We start from the raw sequence: 23,703 nt of genomic DNA, 5'->3' as shown, positions 1-23,703 counted from the left end.
ACTCGCCCCTCTGAGGACCCCGCCCAGCAGACCCGGCAGCAAGAAGGCCCCTTGGTTCACCGACGAACTCAAATGCTCCAAGAAGAACTGCCGAGCCCTCGAGAAAGCCTGGAGAAGAAACCCAACACCGGACAACATGACTACCCTCAAGCTCGCCACCCGAAAGCACCATCAACTGATCCACGCCACCAAGAAAACAGCATTCAAGGACCGCCTGGACAACAACGCACACAACAGCAAGGAACTCTTCAACATCGTGAAAGAGCTCTCCAACCCCAACGCCGGAAACAACGACATCACCCCATCGCAAGACCTCTGCAACTCCCTCGCCTCGTACTTCCACAACAAGATCGCTGACATACACAACAGCTTCAGCACACAAACAAGGCCACCCACGACCGCACCAACGCCCCCCACCACCACCCTCAGCGCCTGGACACCGATCAACACCGAAGACACCATCCGCACGATGAACTCCATCCACTCCGGATCCCCAACCGACCCCTGCCCTCACCACGTCTTCAACAAGGCTGACGCTGTCATCGCACCCCACCTGCGGGACATCATCAACACCTCCTTCGACACCGCCACCTTCCCTGAGAGCTGGAAGCACGCCGAACTCAGCGCTCTACTAAAGAAACCAACAGCGAACCCCACAGAACTCAAGAACTACCGCCCCATCTCGCTCCTCCCGTTTCCTGCCAAAGTCATCGAGAAGACAGTCAACAAGCAGCTGGCCGCCTTCCTCGAGACAAACGGATCCCTCGACCCCTCACAGTCTGGCTTCCGGGCCAACCACAGCACCGAAACCGCCCTCATCGCTGCCACCGATAACATCCGAGCCCTGCTGGAAAACGGAGAAACAGCGGTCCTCATCCTCCTAGACCTCTCCGCGGCATTCAACACTGTCTGCCACCGCACCCTAGGGCAGCGCCTCAACAACGTCGGAATCCAGGAGAAGGCACAGGATTGGATCATCTCCTTCCTAGTTGGAAGGACACAGAGAGTTTGCCTACCCCCATTCAGATCTGCAGCAACAGAAGTCATCTGCGGCGTTCCGCAAGGCTCCTCGCTCAGCCCCACCCTCTTCAATGTCTACATGAGCCCCCTTGCGGCCATCGCACGCCAACACAACCTCAACATCATCTCCTACGCCGACGACACACAGCTGATCCTCTCCCTCACCAACGACCCCGCCACCGCCAGAGCCAACCTACACCAAGGGATGAAAGACGTAGCCGAGTGGATGACGACCAGCCGCTTGAAACTGAACTCAGACAAGACGGAATTCCTCATCCTGGGCTCCTCGCCCTCAGCCTGGGACGACTCCTGGTGGCCCCCCGCCCTGGGCGCCGCACCCAAACCGACAGATCACGCACGCAACCTGGGCTTCATCCTGGACTCCTCCCTCTCCATGACCAGACAAGTCAACGCCGTCTCCTCGTCTTGTTTCAATATCCTGCGCATGCTACGTAAGATCTTCCGGTGGATCCCCACCGAGACCAGGAAGACGGTCACCCAGGCCCTCGTCACCAGCCGTCAGGACTAGGGCAACGCCCTCTACGCCAGAACCACCGCCAAGCTCCAGAAGAGACTCCAGCGGATCCAGAACGCCTCAGCGAGACTCATCCTCGACATCCCCAGACACCTGAGAGACCTGCACTGGCTCCCGGTCAACAAGAGAATTACCTTCCGGCTCCTCATCCACGCACACAAAGCCCTACACAACCAAGTTACCTCAACAGCCGCCTCAACTTCTAAGCTCCCAAACGCCATCTCCGATCGACCAGTCACGCCCTCGCCGCCGTCCCCCGCATCCGAAGAGCGACAACAGGAGGAAGGTCCTTCTCCCACCTGGCCGCCAAGACCTGGAACTCCCTCCCTCCCGACCTACGCCTGACCCAAGACCACCTCTCCTTCAGGAAGAAGCTCAAGACCTGGCTGTTCGAGCAGTAGCGAACCCCCCCCCCCGCCCCCAAGCGCCTTGAGACCCTCCGGGTGAGAAGTGCGCGTTATAAATGTCTTTGATTGATTGATTGATTGATACAGACTGAAAACAGTTGCAAGGACAGCTACAAGCTCAAGTGAGCATGCGCGAAGGTGGAAGATGCTGAATATAGTTTGTTTCTAGGCAGATTAGAAGAGCAGTCAACACTGAGGGAGGACAGAGCACATGGCGAGCACGTGGCAGCACATGGCTAACTAAAATGGCTGCCAGAAATACAAAATGGCTTTCAGCTCATGCTCATGCTAACAAATCTGTCCAATATTTTAACAAATGAATAAAGCTTTGTCCACATCCAACTGTTCTTCAAACTGTTTGCCCAGAAGCTCAAAATCAAGAGGATGAACTGCTAAGAGCAGAGAGGGCTGGTGAGGTTTGAGAGTGGTGAGGCTGGGCTTGTTCCCATGGTGTACAATTAGAGTTGTACAGCATTTTTTGGGGAGGTTAACCTCGATTTACTGTGCAAATCTTATTTACATGGTGACAATTCTTGTGAAATTCTTGGACGGTCCTCCCTGCTTTCAAGTCTTGGTGACTAGTATCAGGGTACACACAGATGTCAGCAGCGAGCAGTTAACTTGCTGTCACTGAGGTATAGCATTATCCAAACAGTAAGACAACAGCTGCAGGCCGTAGGAACAGTCAGTTTGAAGCCCTGGAATCACAGTATCTTGATGTTGCATTCCCCCAGAAGGGAGGCCCTCTGAAGGTAGTTGGCCACAAAGACCCATAATGCTACTTAATGAGGGGGGCTCACCCCGGCCTCAGATGTGGTAGACTACAGCACACTCAGGGATCTGGCTCTTCAAGATGTACACAGAGCCTCCCTCCCCTGGGCGGGGGACTAATGCCCTCCAGCAGAAAATCAAGAAAACGCAAGAGTTAGAAATAAATCTAACTCGGCCTGGAAAGGGTACATCCGAAGGACGCAGTTTACCTGCGAGCATGCTGTCTGGGGTGGGGCATGGCTTATACTTGTTATATTGTTTATCTGCCACTTTGCAGCTTCTAAACAAAACTGCGGCTTTGTGGCAAACAGTAATGTTTCTTTGATGGCTCAAAACAAAAAAAATGTGTTTCTTCAATTGGTTTGTGCTAACAGCTTACCCCATAATGGTGTTCTGGATTAACTCAGGTGGTGGGAAGCAGTAGTTGCAGACACCTCACAGTCTGTGCAGTGTCTTAAAGTCCCACCTGCAGCCTTTACAACAGCCTTTACCACCTCATTACATCCTGTGGTGAGTTGGGAAAGGGGGTGAGAATATTCCCAACTCTCTGATTGACATAAAGGCTTAGCACTTGCTGGGTCTGGTGGCTTAGTGGGTAACTGCAGGCCTGTGTTCGACCTCATGGTCACAGTTTCGAATCACGGCAGGGTCACTCAGCCTTTCATCCTTCTGAGGTTAATAAAATGAGTGCCATTGAGTAGGGTTACAATAAACATCTGGTATTCAGTGCCATGATACCCTTCTGGGCGAATGTCTACTTTTCAAATACACTTTAGGTTAGCACTTCAGTGTCTATGTCTCAAAGGCCCATGGCTAACTTTACCTCCATGTTATCAGGGGGTGGAACTGGCCCTTGATGCTAGGTCTTTGCCAAGCTGATGACCTCACAGTTCTTAGACCAGAGTGATTGTCAGCCCAGTAAATATGTTCCAGACTCTGGGCACACCTGGGGAAGAAACTTGCAACTTTAGGGAAAGTGCCGTGATGTGAGTGGCAGTCCGGCAGACAGTGTTATAGACCCACCTGGACAAGCACATTTGTTTTTGTGGATACATGATATTTGTCAGTTTTTTTTTAAATCTCATATTTAACATTGTACATTGCTCTCTTTTTTACATTGAAAGTAAAGGGGATGAAAGTCCTACGCCCTGTCACAGAAACGAAAGCTGTTTAGGGGACAAAATGCCAGCCTAATGTTGCTTGCCATTTGTGCCCCCTTTAGTACTGCCTTTACCAAGTCAATTCCCACGTCAACCAATGAATTGGATACTGATGCCTATTCGTCAGTATGTATTCATTTACTGAGTGGCATTCCGGCCACGATAGGTGCTGTATCAGAAGGAACTGCCCAGTTCCTTCTTCATAACTGCCACAATTGGGGACACAAATAAGTTCTCCAATGGCCATTCATCAAAAGGACCTGAGATTCTGCCCTACCTAATTTCATCCTGAAGCTTGTTCCTCACTACAAACAGGTCTTTTTTCACAGATTTCAAGTTCTGTTTCAACCTCTTCACATGTACATCCCAGTGTAAATCCTGTGTCACATCCCTCTCTTAACAACTCCCTGTTTTCCTGGTTCTCATCCAACAGTAGCCAATGGTTAAGTCTCTGTATCTTAAGAGGTGTAAGAGCCCTTTTTCTGCAGGTCCCTGTGCCCCACGTCCAACAATTGGATATGGTTGTTGCCAAACCACAATGTTCCCCCTGTAACCCTTCATCAAAGTATGAGTGAGTGTCAGACAGCACACATGGAACAATCATGTCAAAATGTACAATATTTCCATCTGCAAGATCCCCAATTGTATGCCCCGCACGCCCACATCTGGCCTGCATGACCTCTACCCATGGACCCAACCCCTCCTTGGGTGGGCCACCCCTCAAAGGGCCGATACACAATGAGAAGCTGCTAGCTGTAAATACTGTTGCTGCTGACCTCGCTGGTCCCTTGGTATGAGCCACAAATCATTGCACAGTTCTCCCTATTTTCCCTCTGTATCCACTGCCAAACAAGCCCTGAACTTTTCATTGTACCTTACACCTGCATAGCCACTGAAGGCAATGCGTACCTTCCAAATCACATCCATGTACTTAAACATCGGCACATACCTTCCTGGAACTCTTTCACGATACACGCTGGCATATATTAAAAAAGCTGCAGTCCTATGTTACATTCTGACTGGTACATTTGGCTATTTGCCCATCACATTCTTCCTCTTTAAACCCCCTATTTCTCTCTGTAACATCTTTAAACCTCCATGTATTCCCCAATCCAAATTGTCTTTTTTGTGGATGTCAATAGATTTGTTTCCAAGTGCTTTGTAATACCCAAGAAGGGCACTTTCTTCATTCTTAGCTCTCCACTTTCTTTTTTGCTTCCTTCTTCTATGTCCTGTCCCTCTTGGGCCTTCTCTATCACAACTCCAGCCTACCCAGTCCCCAATGTTTCTCCCACTCCTGACAACTTTTTTCCACTCACAACCTTCCCCAGCCCCACATTCTTAGTCAGGCCATCTTATTCTACCTATTTATCTGTCACATAAATCCCCTTTCTCAACCATTTATCACTGCCCCCTCCTCCCACTAAGTGCCTTGTATCTACACACTTCATTTCCATCACAAGCTTTTAATTCATTCTTCTCAAACCACTTACCTGCGCATTAGATCAACTCTGGCACAAAAGCCCTCTGACTTTCCAATCTTGCCTCTGCCTTCATACCAAAAGGGCCGGTGACTGCCATTGCCCCACTGCCCTGTAACAAACTAGCTAAATCATGCCACCCCAAACCACTCCTTCTCCGCTCTTGACCTCTCTAGACTAGTCTCCACCAACTCGCACTCTTTCAGCTCATCTTCCTGACAGTTTAGCATTAACTCCTTGCTGTCTCCTCGTGAGATTCCATGACCATTGTCTCAACATGACATGTTGACTGGAAATTATTCATCCTACCACGCATATTGGGCCCGCTTCTCCTGCCAGTCAGAGGCAGCCTCGCCAAACCGTCCTTCCCATGCTGCATAAGTGTCCTCACCTGAACTTCAATACCGGAGGACTCTCCATACCTCAATGCTTTCTGGTCCTGTTCATCACCACAATCAGGCAGGCTGCCCAGGACTCTGCTGTCACTTCTCCATGAGATATGTGACCCACAATAGAGCCTCCTGAGTCTGGATGGACGTCTTGACCTGGACCCCTATCATACACAATGAAGACCGGTGTACAGGCTTACCACCCCTCTACACTTGTGCTGGTCCCCTGCTCTGACAACTATTCCGAATTACCCTCCCAGAAGAAACTCTGCGACCCCTTTAATAAGTCACCCCCTCCCTCCTGCCCCCTCTGCCCCATCCACCTGTCCATCTGCCTGCCCCACACATGGCATCCACCATGCCCCCTATGGTCCTCCAAATACGCCCACACTTGTCACCATTCTACTCACATTGCCTTTGTCCTGCCTTCCGTACACTATTAGGGCCTAATTATGGGTCTGGTGGTCCTTGGTCCCTTGGACCTCTAATTCTGCCAGAGAACCACAGAGTAATATGCTTGGCAGGACCACTGTGTTCATGCCAAGCTTATTGCGTCTTTCCTCACTGCCACTAATTACATGGTAGTCTTTCTCCATGAAAACAGTGGTGGTGAGGATAAAAAGGGGGCCTCCTTGTGCCTCACTCTATGTGGATGCACATAATTGCATGCAGCCCTAGTTCCACCACATCACAGTCCATGCCTGCTGAAAAATTATTTGCTGTCACCATTGTAGTGTCTATTTTATAGCTTCTGCTGTGGGTGCACCAAAGAAACCGCCAGCCAGTGACTAAATCACTCATGATACAGCTGGTGGTCCTCACGCATGTTTGGGGGTTGCAGCGGTGGGGTGAAAGTCCCGCTGCCTCACCACCAAAGCTTGTAATCAGGCCGTTAGTGGTTTGGCCATTTCCCTTCCCCTAACCACTCCTCTGCTTCGTGTTTGCCCTTTTCTTCCACAGTACTGCCTTTTGGTAAGTCAACCACTTCCCCGTTATATCACACTACCCTCCCCTGTCTACTAAGGCTCCTCCAGACCCCTGGACTGTACCACCCACCCAACATCCCCGGAGAGTACACCTCCCCCTGGTCGGCTTCCCCCATGCCTCTCTTGCCATGGGATGTCCAGTGTTCAGAAAGCATGGTTCCTGCCTTAAGAACTATAATATAAATGGGCTGATATTTTGTTGAACACATTTAACCTCACCAGGGCCAGACCCTATGCCCATATGCATTTTGTGTAATAGTTTGTTCCTGTAGTTTAGTTAAATCACGTGTGATCAACATCTGGAATAAAGAGTGAACCATTTACACATTAAAACGTACATCATGCTGTCGGTATTCAAATAGGACTCTAACATATTCCCTCATCTCCCATCTCAGAAAACCATATTCGAGTACATCTAGTAAGTGTAAACCCTACTCCTGTTCCTGAACCCAAGGAGGATAGGAAAATAGACACCAACTGTACCAAAATGCAATTCTCTGTAGCCACCCTCCCAGCCCCCTCTAAAGTACAGAGCAAACTAAAGTTCCCAGGTGAACATCTGTCTAAAATAGTCCCATCTACTCATGTTCTGTTCTCCAGGCAAACCTTGGAGCATTGTAGATACCTGCAGGACCCCATCTCTGCAACTCCATCTCTGGCATATCCCTCCAGGTCTAAACCACTCTTCCCATTGGCAGATGACCCAACCTCTGGGGTCCCTCAGTTAATAAGTCTCAAATGTAATTTCACCATATTTCCTGGAATTGGTCAGGTTTGTCATTGAGGTTGGATATTATTCTATCACAGGAGGCAGTTTTATACATTTCTTGCATCCTTCCCTCTTCTGCTGGGCAAGTAATTGTTCTCCATAGTCTTAAAATGGCCACTTTCATCATGGCTAGCATCATTGGGAACCATTGTTGTAGTGGTAAAGAAATGTCCGGAAATGCTTCGAAGGCCTACAGCAGAGATGCTTGCACATCAGGTGGATGCTACTCCACAACGTGTCTTTCCTAGAAGTCTCTATCTGCACCCTGTATCCATTTTGACTTTTAATAACATGTCCTACTTGCTCTGCAAAAATTGCCTTTGTTTCTTAATACCATCACCATTGCTTATGGCTCATGAGTTATCAAATTGGATTGATGCTTTATCCCCTGCTTCAATCCAATCACAAATTGTTCCAAAGAAAACATGTCTTCTTATGTTACTTCTGAGTCAATTCCCAACCCACTGCCTGATCCTACATAATTTGTTGTCATGACAACTTATCTTAGAAATAGTCTTTCACTGCAAGATGTTTACATCTCACTATTTCCTCCCTATCGGAAGATACATTTCATTATTCATCACTCCTCCTCTACTTTGACATGGTGTTACTTCAGAGCTTCTCTTCACTTTTGTACTGCTTTGTCACCATCCACATATACTCTAAGTAGCAAGGGTGCTTGAATTGGGACTATTGATCTGCTGTAAAACCATAGAGCACTAAAATAAAATATGCTTTCTATTTGGCATTGCATTCATTATGATGCCTATGATTCAATAATTCTCAGTAATTCCTCCTTTCTCTCATGCACCTAGATTGGAGGAAATCAAAGTAAAAGGCTTTTCCCAATGCAAGGAATCATGCAAACCGTCTGAAGACATCATAAAGGCTTTTTGGACCAATAAAACTGCTACTTCAGGTAGGAAGTTCCCATTGACCACGGTTTGGAGCAGGGGTGTTGTGGTCTAGGGGAGTAGGATCAATTTGTGTGTGTGTGTATGTGTATGAAGGTGTGCACACACATTGTACAATCCAAGAATGATTGCTGAGTGTTGACTGCCATTCCAGAACTCATTACTACTTATTGATGAGTTATTGATTACCCATTTTCTAACATCCATTGATTGCCCTTTTTCAATATAAGCAAGATTATGTATGCATTTTTTCTGGCTAGCTGGCAGGATTGTATCATTCACAATTAGCCATTAGCCATTGCCTCCTTTTGCTGCCCACAGGATAATTGAATGTTTGTGCTTGCAGACAGCAGGATGAGACAGATTAGCACTTGAAGCCATCACTGTCACTGTTACTGGCTCTCCCTCGGGGTCTTCAAGACAGGAAATTCTAGCGACCCGTAGAAGAATAAACAGCGCAGGAGGGAGAACTGTGCATGAGCTAATGTTTAGAAAGACCCCAAATCAGAATAATTCACAATTAGGGGCTGATCGTGAGACCGAGACTGTATCTATTCCAATATTGAATGGGGATCAGAGTCCTGCAATTGAGGGACAACAGAATGCCATCTCTGACCCAGAGGAGGGAACATCTAATACCCTTATTAACCTCGAAAACCCCGAAAACATAGCAATTACCGATGTTCTGAATGTGGAAATTCCCAATACAAATAACTTCATAATTGATGAGGTCTTAAAAAACAACTTAACTGATCAACCTAAAGTAATAATGCTGGATGAAGAAAAGCAGGTTGGGGTTGGCCGGGCAATGTCATTCTCGGGGCCTGGAGGCAATATTCTAGGAGTGCAAAATGAACAGACTAACTCTGCTCTGCCTGAAGAGTCTCTTCCTATAATAAATAATAACCGGATCATACCTAACGTAATAGTGACAACTTCAGTGCTAGATAAAACAACTACTACTGCGGAGGAGATATCTAGTGCACCTAAGTCACCCCAACGTGCAATCTCTAACCAAACTATAATAAATAAAGAGACCAATGATTCGATCTCAAATACCACTTTACAACTGCTTACACAACCAGGACAGCTGCAAGAGGGGGAAAAAGACCTTACGGAGTTCTATTCTTTTTCCGATGACACTGAAGAGGTTGGAGCTGACAATTTAGGAGAATGGTCAGAGAGCTTTGAATCGTCTGAAGGTGAATCAGAAATAAATATATACTCCTCAGAAGACAGTTATGATGAGGGGAGACAGATATCCAACCCTGTGAAAACTAAGTCCAAAGGTAATACAAAAACTATGTTAAAGAAAGTAACAGCAGGCCAACTTGAATATAATCAGGCTTCTTCCTCAGACATCCCAGGTGATTCAGAGGTAACCCCCTCCGCACTAGAGACCATCCTTCAGGCTATAGCAGCTCACAGAGAAGAGACGGCCCAGGATAGCAAAAGATCTCGCCAGCCTTGCGTAAAATGCAGGGGGTTGTAAAGAAACTATCCAAGACATGCACACGGATTGGAGAGCGGGTAACTGAGATGGAGCAAAGGGTAATGGCAGCAGAGAAAGACTCTTCCGAAAACTGTGAGAAAATTAAATTACAGGAAACAGAACTGGTGGATATCAAATGGAAGCTCGAGGAATTCGAAAACAGGCAACGCCGCAATAATCTTCGCATCCTGGGAATTCCAGAGAAAGTTGAGGGAGAGAACATACGAGCTTTCATTATTAAACTTTTCAGTGAAGCAATGCCTGAACTACAGAGTTGGAACTGGGAAGTTGAAATCCAAAGGGTACACCGTTTCCCTTTTAATCCTCCACCGAAACCAGGACTTTATCCAAGGGCTGTACTAGTGTACTTTGGTAATTTTTTACTAAGGCAGGCGATAGCAGATAAAGCGAGACCAGACCGGAAGATAGCTTGTAATAGTTTTTCCTTTTTTTCGAGACCTGATTTTTGCCACGCAACGGTCGAAAGACGATGGAGGTTGCGAATGCTGATTAAATCATTTCAAGAGAAAGGTGCTCAGGCCTATTTGAACAACCCGGCGACTCTTAAGATTGTTCACCATGGTCAGACTACGTTTTTTCAGTCAGAGATAAAGGCAAAAGCATACTTAGACGAAATTTCGTAGAATCTAACTCACTTGGGTCATAATACTTCAATAATCTATAGGGAGATATACCTTCTTCTTCATGTTTTGACATCATGTTTTGACGGGTGAACTAAAGATGCTTTTCTCTGTGGAGAAAGTATATAAAAATAGGAAAGGTTTAAGCCTAAGGATGTATGATATAGACTGTATATAAAAGGTTTTTTTTTTAGATATAATATGATATAATATGATATACTTGAATGTGATGTAGAATCCTTGTAAGAATCCTTTGTCCTTTTTCCTTTTTTTTTTGTTTTTTTTTCTTTGCTCTTTTATGTTATATTGGTAGCTCAGTAGAAGTGCAGCAACTTCATCACACAGACTCTGGGTGAGTCTGGAAGCCCCAGCAAGAAGGGAGGAAGCGGAGAAGGGGTGGGCAAGAGGGAGGGACGACGCAGAGGGAGGGGGGAAGGGAAGGAGAAAATGGGAAAAAGGGGGAAAATAAAATCAGGCATAATAGCAGGAGTAGAGTTAATTTTGAAAAACATAAAGCAGGGTATGTATATGGAATATGACTTGAGCAACACTAGTCGACAAAACCACCATATCAATAATGGGTAAGCTTAATATACAAACCTGGAATATAGGAGGATTATTGACTAGCGATAAAAGAGTACGACTTGAAGAATTATTAAAACTATACCCAGTAGACATTTTATGTCTACAGGAAACCCATATTCCATGGAGCAAAAGAGCATTATTAAGACTGAGGGGATACAATCTGATAGTAGCTTCAACTCAAACGACAAATATAAGGGGGGTCGCAATATTGGCCAAGAGTTGTCATGGACAAGGAATACGCTGTGCATCAGATCCATATGGAAGATGGGCAATTGCCAAATTAGCTAACGGAATTACGATATGCACTGTTTATGGATCCAATCAGGATGATCCTATAACTTTTGAAAAATTGGAAACAGAATTAGCCATTTGGCAAGGTCCATTCATTTTTTGCGGCGATCTAAACATTTCTTTAATACCATCCTTGTCATCGCAGGTAATTGGATTAAAATATATTGGTCGGAAACCAAAGGTTTATCAGGCTATTAGTAATTTAATTTGTAGCCTAGGTCTAACTGATATTTGGATGCAAAATAACCCAGTAGACTCTGGCTACACGTATTACTCACACCCCCATCAAAAATATGTACGGATAGATTACATTTTTACATCTAAAGATTTAACTTCCTCTTCACAAATAAAGAAACTTCCGAAAACACTATCAGATCATAATCCCTTATTATTATCAGTTGATTATCAAACTAATTATAATCAAAAAACAACATGGTCCTTCGATAGGAAATTACTATGCAACCAAGAATATATTGATTTTATTAAAGCCTGGACTGAGGAATTTTTTTGCATGAATTGATTTAGTGCTTCAAGGAATATTGTTTGGGATACTTATAAAGCCGCTCTAAGAGGGGAAACTATTAAGTATCAAACTAAAATTAGGAACGGGGAAAAACAAGAATTCGGAATGAAAATAACTGCTCTAGCTAAAGCCGAAGAAGAGCATATCAGTAAAATCAGGCAAAGACAAGATACAAATCAGGTGATGATGCAGATAGCTATACTAAAGTCAGAACTAAACTATAAACTAAGTCAGAAAGCTGCTGAGACATATCAATCACATAGGAAGCAAGTCTATGAAAGCGGAGAGAAAGTGGGCAGACAACTGGCACTTAGTACGCGTCAGAAAATTACAAAAAGGGACATAGCTACCATAATAGAAAATGGGCAGACATTCACTCATGCAGCTGGAATCAACTCCCAGTTTCAAGGGTATTACCAGAAATTATATACAGAGGATATTAACAGATCAGAGGAAGAAATAGAAGCTTTTATAAATAATTTTCTTAGTAACTTCGAGGCTATGAAAATGTTGGACACTGATACAAGGGAGGACCTTGAAAAAGAAATAACAATTGCAGAAGTCAGGACCGCATTATCATTATTAGCCTCTGGCAAAGCAGCAGGTCCAGACAAGACACCGATTGAGCTATTTAAGATACTTAGCCATCAGTTACTACCGAATCTACATGATTTATTTCTTGGAATACAATATAATGGTGTGCCTCCAACTTCTTGGGAGGAAGCTAACATAATCGTCTTTCCAAAAAAGGGAAAATCCCCAGAGCTTCTCACGTCATATCGCCCTATATCCCTTATTAATTCGGATTCCAAATTATATGCAAAAGTCCTAGCACTCAGGCTCAGTGGGGTCATAGAACAGCTCGCTTCCCCATGGCAACATGGTTTCATCCCTGGAAAGGGAACCACTGAACACATCCGTAGAGCAATTGCCTTATTTGACGCCATGACAGCTAGGGGGGAGCGAATGTCTATGATTCTACTGGATGCTGAGAAAGCTTTCGATCGTGTCACCTGGAAATTTCTATGGGAAGTTATGGCACGCAATAATTTTGGCCCCAAATTTATTAACTCAATAAAATCAATGTATCACCGCCCCAAAGCGAAAGTCCTCGCGGCCGGATTATTCTCTGAATGTTTTAATATAACAAGAGGTACTAGACAAGGTTGTCCATGTTCACCCCTGCTATTTGCTTTATATATTAACCCTCTTATTTTGAAACTATTAGAGAGCACTATTATTAAGCCAATTGTTAGCTATCAGTTTGAAACGAAAGTACTGGTATATGCTGACGATATTGCGATAGTCACACCTGATCCTACAGAAGCTATTCATGAAATAGAGGTAATTACGTCGGAATTTGGGACTTACTCTGGGTATTCCCTTAACAAAGGAAAGACGATTATAATAGGCACTCCCGACACAGTGTGTATGGATCCACGAAGAGTTGAAAAAGCCACCTATCTGGGCATTGAACTTTGTGCAAACACTAAAACAATCTCACAAATTAATTTTGATCCATTACTGAAAAAAATTGAGAACGATTTTAAAAGGGTCAATAGCCTTCATCTGTCTATTATAGGGAGAGTTAATTATGTTAAAATGAATACGCTACCCAGATGTCTCTATTTATTTAGAGCAATACCGCTAGCCATTAAAAAGGAGGCTTTAACAGTAATTAATTCACTTATATCTAAGTTTGTGTGGCAGAATGGGAAAATTAGGAGGTCTATTGAACTACTGTCTCTGCCTATTGAGAAAGGCGGCCTTACTATACCTAATATGGAACTATATTATTGGGCAGCACAACTAAAACAGCTTATGCCGTTGCTCAGAGGTTATAGCGAAGGGAACTTAGAGGGTCGTGCTGAAATACCATCAGTATATGAACTTATAGTCGGGCGGGAGGCAAAAGGCTTGTTATTGCGAAAAACTGAGACAAGAAACTATAAAGCTTTTAAGGGTGAAATTATGATTAATGCTTGGAAAATTTGGAGTAAAATTGCTAAATATAGTAAAGTTGAGAAAATTAATCGCTATACACCACTTCTTTACTCTAATTTTATTCAAGTACAGGATTCAGACGCCTTTTTAAAACATTGGGCTAAGATAGGAATTAAGACAATTGGTGATTTTCTAATAAAAGACTATGACACAACCTTTTTAGATTAAAAATTAAATATAAATTACCGAATGGGGACTTTTTGAAGTTTGCACAGATATTTGCCACACTAAAAGCTAAGGAATCGTTAATTTGCTTACATAAGTATGAAATTATGGATGTAATTTTTAGAACAAATATTAGAATTGGAACTCTATATAATACTCTTTTAAGCATGAAGAAAGATGATCTTGATAAAACGGAAAAAAAGCGGTGCTTAAAATTGAATAATCCAAACGTGGATTTAGACCAGGTGCTAAATATGAGTCAAAAGTTATTGATGGCAAGTAATCTTAAGGCACAATTGTACAAAACTATCTTTGACCTTTACTTTACTCCTGCTAAACTATTTACATGGGGTAAACGAGAGAATGATTTATGCCCAAGATGTACTCAAGGGCCGGCAACTCTTACCCATATGTTGTATACTTGTCCTAGTTTGACATTAGTGAAAACCATGATAATTTCCTTTTGGGAGGACATTTTTGGACACATAATACCAGAATCTGAAACCCTATTTCTTTTTGGTCATGACCTTACCTTAAATCTGGAAAAAGCTGAAGAAAGATTAGTTTTTATTGGCATGGCTGTTTTCAGGATACTCCTATCTGCGAGATGGAAAGACGCAGAGCCTCCAAGTTTTCAGATGTGGTTAGCACGTCTTTTGGCAGCTTATAGATATGAATCTGCAATATTTAAAACAAGAGGGATACGATCTAAATTACGAGGAGATGCGCTTTGGTGCCCAATAACTGAATGGAAAAATCGCATCGTCCCTGGTGGTATTGGGTGATTTTTGACCATATTTATAATTGACTTAGAGTGTGTTTATACTGTTGTGTAAACTATAATTATCTAAAATGCTATCTATGTTGATTCTTTGTTTTTTTTTTTTTGGATCACAAACCCTGCGATTCATTTATTATTATTTGAGTTAATTTTGAAATGATGTATTGTTGTAATGATGTCCTACTTATTATGCCTGAATAAAAAAAAAAAAAAAAAAAAAAAATGAAGCCATCACTGTGTAATTTGATCAAACACTGTGATTTATGCCCCTGAGCAACCATTTGCATGTTGAGAATTTAACACATAGACTTGCAGCCCAGTGGACTTAAAAACAAACATGCAGGTGTATGGAGGGATCGTGGTCAAGCTAAACAGAAAGGCTACAATATCCCTTGGCATCCCTCAGCCTCAGAAAAAGCAACCGATGGGGCAAGTGTAGGTACAGGTCTGAAATTTTTGTGTGCACTTGCACCAAGTGGAAGAAGCACATGACTGGCAGTTGCATCTCTGTCTGGCAAATCTCTGATTCTCTGGACTTCAATATCTTTAATTGTCTGGACTCTTACAATCTGACATCTCTCCTCCTCTGTCATGAAGTAATTCAGTAGGTATATCTACCTGTACAGCATGACTGGTATATGCTCTGTTCTTGTGAGGTTTTTGGTACAAATATGTTAGTTTGGCTTTATGTCCATTAAACAGTATGCGTCTCAACTTGAAGACTTTCTTATTTGCTTCAATCACACATCCTGTGTGCGCTGTGGTGCCTTTTCTAGCCACACCACTTGTGTAACTCACAAACTCAAAGTGGAAGGCTGGTGTCCTGTATATTTTGATGCCAAAAAAGGAGTCCTTTACTTCTTGATATTCACCATCCCCAGTGCAGACTTGGGCAAGCAACAAAGGGCCCGATGTAGGTAGGCCGTTACCGATCGGTAACGGCCGAAAATACAGATTTTCGGCCCTTAGTGATCGGTATCCAGCCATCGAGATGTAGGGCAATGAAAATCGTCCAAATCGGTATATATACCGAATCGGACTAGTTACCGAATCGTAAATAATCCGAATCGTAAATACCCCGATTCGGTAAAAGAACGAATCTGCAACATACCGAATCGATAAAAATACCGATTCGGTACATGTACCGAATCGGTAGTGAAACCGATTCGGTAAAAATACTGATTCGGTCCATGTATCGAATCGGTAGAGACACTGATTCGGAAATTATTCCGAATCGGATAAACTACCGAATCGGTAGAGTTACCGATTCGGTAAATCACCGATTCGGACAGGGCAAAACTCTGATTGAGATGTAGGGAAGCATAGAAATACCGATTTCGAGCCAAAATCGGTATTTCAAAATCGGTATTTACCATGGATTACAATCAGGTGGTAACCAACTTCAACCTAGGGGCGCTAGAGGGCGCACTGCAGAATGGCCGCACTGTTGTGAGGCTCCTGCTGCCCGGAGCTATTATCCGTCTAGGGATCCTGATTACCATCGATGCGCCCGGATCTGACCCTATAGATGTACTGGGATACCGACTGACCACCCACGGTCCAACTCCTGGCCCGATCGGAGGTTGCTGGCCGAAGTTACGAGGATTCCAAGTTTCCCCGACTTGCGCTCTGGAGGTCTGGTGTCCCTCGGCCCGGCGTCATCATTCATGCCAGGCCGTGGCTCTGCACGTGGGGTGTAGGCCCTGCTCTGCCCCTCTCCGCCGGGCCTGCTCGCTGGCCGATCGGGCGGGTTGCTACCTCCTTGCTATTGGACTGATCTCTTGGCTCCTACATCTGCCTGTCCAGATACCATTGCTCGCGGAGGCATAGCGGATCTCCCTCTGGCTGCCTGGGAGTTCGCTCCTCGGGCCTGGGTGAGGGGACGGCCATCTTCTCGTCGTTGGGAGTGGCGGGGCGCGCTGGCCTGCTCGTGCCCCCACGGTCTCGGCTACTGTCCGGGCCCTGTGACCGGCCTGCATCCTACTGCTTACTTGCCCCGGACCCCTGACCATCATGGGGAAGCCGGACACTAAGCAATCCAAGTTGTCCTTTGACTCTGGAGGAGCTAGGAGGGGTACGCGGTTGCTCCATGAGGCTGGGACTTCGAGGTCTCCCCCCCCGCCTGTCGCTGACAATGTGCCGCAGCCACCACCACCGGACTTTACCCAGATGATGCAGGAGATGAGGCAGGGGTTTGCCACGATAGTGGACAAGGTGGACAAGATATCGTCGCGCATGGATGCGGTAGTCCAGAAGCTGGACGTCCATGAGGAGCGCCTGACGATGCCGGAACAGCGCATTTCGGACCACGACGACACGGCGGCCACCCATACCACCCAACTGGCGAGGGTGGACAATATATTGCGTGTTATTGCCGCTAAGAATGAGGAGTTGGAGGCGAGGAGTAGGCGCAGTAACGTTCGCATTGTAGGTGTGCCGGAGTCCACAAATGTGGGCAAAATGGAAATTTATGTCGAGAGACTACTGGTGGGCGCCATTGGGGCGGAAGCATTCTCGTCCCAGTTCATCGTTGAGAGAGCGCATCGGTCACTGGGACCTCGGCCGGCCTCTGGGGCCGCACCGCGCCCCATCATCGCGCGCCTTTTGAACTACCGGGACCGGGACGCTGCCCTCCGAGCTGCCCGCACTAATCGGGCCCTCTCCTTCGATGGGGTGTCTTTCACCATGTACCCTGACTTTACACCGATGGTGCAGGACCAACGTCGTAAGTTTCTGGGGGTGAAAAAGAAACTTCGGGAACTCCAAGTTGACTACGCCTTGCTTTACCCTGCCAAACTTAGAGTGACGCACCAGGCTAAACAACATTTTTTCACCAACCCACAGCATGCTGAGGATTTTGCAAAGCGCCTCCAGCGCGAACGAGCGGCTGCAGATCGGGGAGGCGATCGAGACCCTGAGGATGAACACTCGGCGGCTGAGGAGGAGGTCGCCTGATTGTGGTGACTTTGGGTTTTGTTTCTGTTTTACTGGTGTTGGAACACTCTGGTCATCTGTCTTTCACACTGACTTCTACTGACTTCCTTGTCCGCATTGGTGACCTAACTGATATACGCTTTTATCTTTTGCTGGGGCGTGGGTCACGACATGTCTGAGGTGAGAGTGTACGTGTTGAGTGCTGGGGTCGGTTTGGAACCGCAGGATGGTGCTATCTGGTATCGCGCTCTGGGCACCCACCCCCCCGCGCTGCGCCTGGGGCCGTTTGATACCCGTTGGCTCGGACACTGGCGTGGTGTGAGGGTGTGGAATCGTGCACCTCTAGAAGGTTCCCCGAAGGGTGTGCCCCACTTGTATCTTTGGTTTGTACTCTAGTCCTTTGTTGGTTGACTGGATGTGTGTTGGGGAACGGGAGGGGGTGGGGGTACGCATGGCCTGATAGTTGGGGTGGCATCAGGTGGGAGGGTGGGGTGGGGATGCAGCTGACTGCACTTGCTTGCCCGGACCTCGGGGATCAGAGGTTGGATTGCTGCTATTGGCTGTCTGCACAGGCGCGGCTGTGTGCCTGCTACCTAGGATGGCCCATTTATCATCTCGGCGGAGTTGATCCGGGGGCCCTTGCCCCCGTCCGCCTTGAGTCAGTAAAGGATGGCCGCCATCTTTGGCAGCCGCGTGGCGGGGAATGCTTTGCACGAGGAACACGTGTGCTGGGCGCGGGCCGCTTGGGCTGGGTTGGCTGCGTGCTGTGCGTAGTGGTTGCTGAGTGCTTGTTGCAGGGTTGGTTCAGCTGGGGGGGTTGTTGTGGTTCTGGTTGTTGCGGTTGGAGATGGCTTGGATGTGTGTGGAGTGTATGCGGGTGGACGACTGCTCCCTAGGGTGTGGTCCTGTCGCTGGCTGTTGCTGGGAGTTGGATGGTCAGTATTTGCTTACTGGGTCCTGTGGGGCCCGGAAGCTGGCTAATGTCGACTGCTGTTCTAGATCAGATATCGATTTTGTCATGGAATGTGCGGGGACTTAATGATGCCAGGAAATGTCGCAGTGTGATCCAGTATCTGGACAGGCATGCTATTCATGTGGCCCTCCTCCAGGAGACGCATCTGCGCCCCGCCCCTTCCCCCAGCTTTGGTAGGAGGTGGGCTGCGGCCAGGATGTTTGCTTCCTATTTTTCTTATGCTCGTGGGGTTGTCATTCTTGTTAAAAGGTCGCTCGCATTTCAAGAACTAGGTTCTATGGGGGACCCTGAGGGGCGCTATGTGCTATTGTGGGGGCGGCTTGGGCAGAACACTGTACTGTTTGTTAATTGCTATGCTCCTAATGTCGATACGCCAACCTTTTTCGTTACATTGTGGGGTCATGTGCTTGCTGTTGATGCCACTTACATTGTGTGGGGGGGGGATTTCAATCTTGCACTTCATGCCCAGTCGGATAGATCGGAAGGGAGCCCTCAGTATAATGTGCAAGCTAGGGAAGTACTGCGTGGGATTGTGGAGGAGGCTGGGTTGATCGACAGCTGGAGGTACGCCCACCCTGCCGTTAAGGAGGGCACTCATTACACTACACATGCTCGTTCATGGGCGAGACTGGACTATGTGTTTTTGTCTAGGGGGTTGGTGGCTGGCCTGCGGGAGGCTACACATCTGGCTCGTACGTATTCTGATCACTGTCCGATGAAGGCTGTTCTGTCCGTCCCCGGGCTGCGTAGGCCGCGTCCGCCTTGGCGCCTTTTTCCGACAACGTTGCTTGACCCGGTGTTCAAGGAGGGGCTTGGCGAGGAGGTGGAGGCGTTCTTCCCTAGAAACAAGGGCTCTGTTGAAAGCGTCGAGGTTATATGGGAGGCGTTCAAGGTTACGATCCGAGGTGTCACTATCTCTAAAAGTTGTGGAATCCTCAAGCTAATTGTTCGGTCCCTCGAGGGCTTGGAAGCTAACTTGCGAGACTTAGAACGCAGGATGCAGGTTGACTCTGATCCCGATCTTCTGGTCCAGTTCCGTACTAAACTCTCTGAATATGAAGAGGAGGCTGCTAGAGAGGCTAGACATAGGGGAAAGTACTGGACGGCGAGGCGATACTGTGAGGGGGAGCGGCCCGGAAAGGTCATCGCGGCCCTTACTAGGCATCCGAGGCATGGGTCAGACGTGTTGGAGCTGGTATCGCCGGATGGCACTCGCTGTCGGGACACTGCGGAGATTCAGCGTACTTTTATTGACCATTACGCACACCTGTACACGACACAGCAGACTGGTGAGACACGGTATGGCGGATTTCTTGACGAGCTGGCGCTCTGCTGGCTATCGGATGATCATTGAGCGTTCTTGGGTAGACCCCTGGAGTTGGAGGAGGTCAGGCATGCCATCATGGCGTTGAATAATGGAAAGGCCGCCGGGCTGGATGGCCTTCCTGCTGAATTTTATAAGTGTTATGTGGACACCATGGCCCCTGTTCTCCGTGAGGTGTTTGAGGAGTCCCTGGAGGAGGGGCGTCTGCCGGGCTCCATGCGGGAGGTCGCCATTATGTCGCTGCTCAAGCCGGGGAAGGATCCGGTTGATGTGGGCTCCTATAGGCCCCTCTCATTGCTCAACTGCGATGTCAAAATTCTTGCGAAGGTCTTGGCAGTGAGGCTTGCCGAGCTCATGCCCGTTATTGTACTACCTGATCAGTCGGGGTTTGTGCCCGGCCGTGCTACCTCCCACAATCTTCGCACCTTGTTTTCGCTTGTGTCGACCATTGCTCCTGATGTCCCGGTTGCCGCTATCTTTTTGGATGCCACTAAGGCGTTTGACTCCGTTGAGTGGGGCTATCTTATTGATGCTCTTTGTCGGATGGGCTTCCCCCGGATTTTCATCTCATGGGTCAAGCTCTTATACACTGATCCGATGGCGAGGGTGGTGGTGAATGGAGTGCTGTCCCCCTCGTTCCCTCTCACAAGGGGGACCCGACAGGGATGCCCCCTCTCGCCCCTCTTGTTTGCCATTGCCATTGAGCCGCTAGCCTGCAGGATTCGACAGCATCACCAGCAGAGCGCCTTTAATTGTCTTCAGCGGCAGGTCGGTATTTATTTATACGCTGACGATGTTACACTTTATGTTAAAGACCCTGAGAACAACCTTAATGCACTCCTGCGAGAGTTGGTCGCTTTTGGGGGAGTCTCCGGTGTCCATATTAACTGGCGGAAGTCCCAACTTTTCCCCCTCACTGCTGCTGTAGCTAGGTTTCCCCTTGATTACCCTCTGGAATGGTGTGATTCGGAGCTGCGATACCTTGGCATTGTCGTGTCATTGAATAGAGAAGAAACGATTCGGCATAATTATGGAGTGGCTATTAGTAAACTTGCAGATGACGTTACTAGATGGATGTCCTTGCCTCTCTCCATGGCCGGCAGGGCGTCACTTATCAAGATGGTAGTTCTGCCTCGCTTTCTGTACATTTTTCAAAACCTTCCGTACCATCCTGGCGCTTATTTTTTTCGCAGACTTCGTTCTGAGCTCATACGATTGGTCTGGGGGGGCAAGCAGCCGCGGGTGGCTTGGGCTACCCTTACATTACCCTACTCTGATGGCGGTTTCGATATTCCTGACTTTGAGCTTTATTATCTTAGCGCTCAGACGCATTACGCTTACCACTGGATGCGCCCCACGCCGTTTATGCCCCAAATTGCTGCTGAACATTGGGTTGCCCACCCACTCCCGCTTGAGGGGATGGTACTGGGCAAGGTGTCAGATGTGGAAACGCCTCGCACGACGGTGACGTGCACGGTGGATGCTTGGAAACGGGTGGCTCGAGTGCTGGGCGTCTCCTTTCTTTATTCGCCGGCCCTACCTCTGTCTTATCACCCTGATTTGTCTCTGTTGCTGGAAACGGGGTTCCAACGAATGTGTAGGCGGCTCGGTATCCTTTCGTGGGGTGACTTGTTTCATGAAGGTACCTTCCGTACGCAGGCTCATTTCTTCGGAGTGGCTGCATGCTCCCCTTTGGAGCTGTTCTACTTTGTCCGCTTGCGGCAGGGCATGCGTGCCTTGTTACCAGATTTCCCTTCGGAGCCGGAGGTTACCCTCCCCCTCCACGTGCTGTTGGTATCTGATGGGCGACACCTGGTGTCGAAATTATATGGCGCTATTCGCAGACAGCGCTCGGTCCCGGCCAATCGGGTGCGCGAGCAGTGGGTCGCTGAATTGGGAGCCCCTATTACCGACGAGCAATGGACGTACTGCTGTGGACTCACAGCCAATGTTTCTTCCAGTTGTCGGCTTAAAATTATCCATTACAAATTTGTTCAGCGGTACTATTACACCCCGGCGAGGAAACTTCGGTTTCATTTAGCGGAGGATGACAGATGTGCTAGGTGTCACGCAGAGGGCGCTGACTTTCTGCACTTGGCTTGGAGTTGTGCGGGGGTGCTGGAATATTGGACTCAGGTCCATGAAGCCCTGCAGATTATGGCTGAGGATGGGGTGGCATTGGATCCCTTGGTGATGTTGTTGGGTTATTCTAAGGACGTGCCTGCCTCTCACCGTAGATTTGTTGACGTGGCCTTGCTGTTGGCTAAGCGTAGGGTTGCTTGTTGCTGGGGTCGTGGCAGGGTACCGCGCTTCCAGGATTGGTTGACTGACCTCATATACTGTCAGGACCAATATAATATCTACTCTGAATTGATGCCTGTCAGGTGCAGGCCGAAGGACTTTTGGAGTCCGCTCCAGGTGTATCTCCTAACTAGAGCTGTGCAGGATTCCGAGCCTGAACATGAGGACCGCGTTGGGGTTGGCTGACCGTAGCATGGTGGGCTGGGATTTCATTTTACACCGGTTGCTCCTCAAGTATCGGAGGAAAGGCTGGGCTGCTTCCTCTTGCTGCGATATTTGGGGAGCTGTGGCTCCTCCTATGGCACGTGGATGGATGGGGATTGAGGTCATACCCCTGTCAGGATTTTCTTTTATTTGTTTTATTTTTTCTCCTATTGGCCCTTCTATCTGATTCTCCTTTGTTCTAGTCTCTGAGCACTAATAGAGTGTGACCATAATGTATTGTATTGTTAGCTTGTCTGTGCAAACTGGATCATTGCTCCCTTATATGCATAGTACATTTCGATGTGGATATATGTATTGACTGATATGTTACCCTGTACTTGTTTCATCACATGTTTTCGAGTCTGACGTACCACTGCGATGGCCATATGCGACTGTATGTATTGTGTATGCACTTCCTCTGTCCTTGCTTGTCTCCAAATAAAGGTTTAAAAAAAAAACAAAAAAACAACTTCAACCTATAAAAATAGACCCAAAATGCATTGCAACTTGCAGGATGGCGGCTTTTTATGTCATTGCAAGGCGGCTACGGCTACAGCAGGAAGGAGAGAGGGAATGGCAAAGAGAGGAACAGGTTTACAGACAGAGGATCACCCTGTTCATGCTCACAGAGGCAGAGATCCTACAGATGTACAGGCTGGACTCAGACACCATTCTGGAGCTCATCAGGGACCTCAAACCACTGTTGGACCACCCCACCCCAAGGGCACACGCCATCCCAGCGCACGTGCAGGTGCTATGCAGCCTACACCTGCTTGCGTCTGGCAGCTATCAAAGTGGAGTAGCTGCGGTAGGAGGGGTGACCCAGAGCAGCCTGTCAAGGTTTTTCCACAAATTCCTTGACGCCATGATACAGAGGATGGACCAATACATCTCTTTCCCAGCAAACCCACGCGGAACTGGTACAAACTAAAGCAGACTTTTACCAGATGGCACAATTTCCCCAAATCATCGGCTGTATAGATGGCACGCACATTCCGATTTGCCCCCCTGCTGACACAGAATACACATACCGCAATAGGAAGTCTACGCACA

At 47.3% G+C, this 23,703-nt stretch overlaps 1 protein-coding gene across 1 annotated transcript in view; it reads left to right on the top strand.

Annotated features, from left to right (window-relative positions):
- Nucleotides 1-23,703, top strand: part of LOC147678096 (hydroperoxide isomerase ALOXE3-like) — a 436,539-nt gene that overhangs the window by 117,720 nt on the left and 295,116 nt on the right. Inside the window, exon 5 of the mRNA XM_086945960.1 lies at nt 8,334-8,437. Coding sequence (XP_086802086.1) covers nt 8,334-8,437 — 104 coding nt within the window. The remainder of the gene's footprint in view (nt 1-8,333; nt 8,438-23,703) is intronic.

Source organism: Lissotriton vulgaris, chromosome 12, assembly GCF_964263255.1.
Source record: "Lissotriton vulgaris chromosome 12, aLisVul1.2, whole genome shotgun sequence".
Lineage (NCBI taxonomy): Eukaryota > Metazoa > Chordata > Amphibia > Caudata > Salamandridae > Lissotriton > Lissotriton vulgaris.
This window is presented reverse-complemented; position numbering and strand designations above follow the sequence as displayed.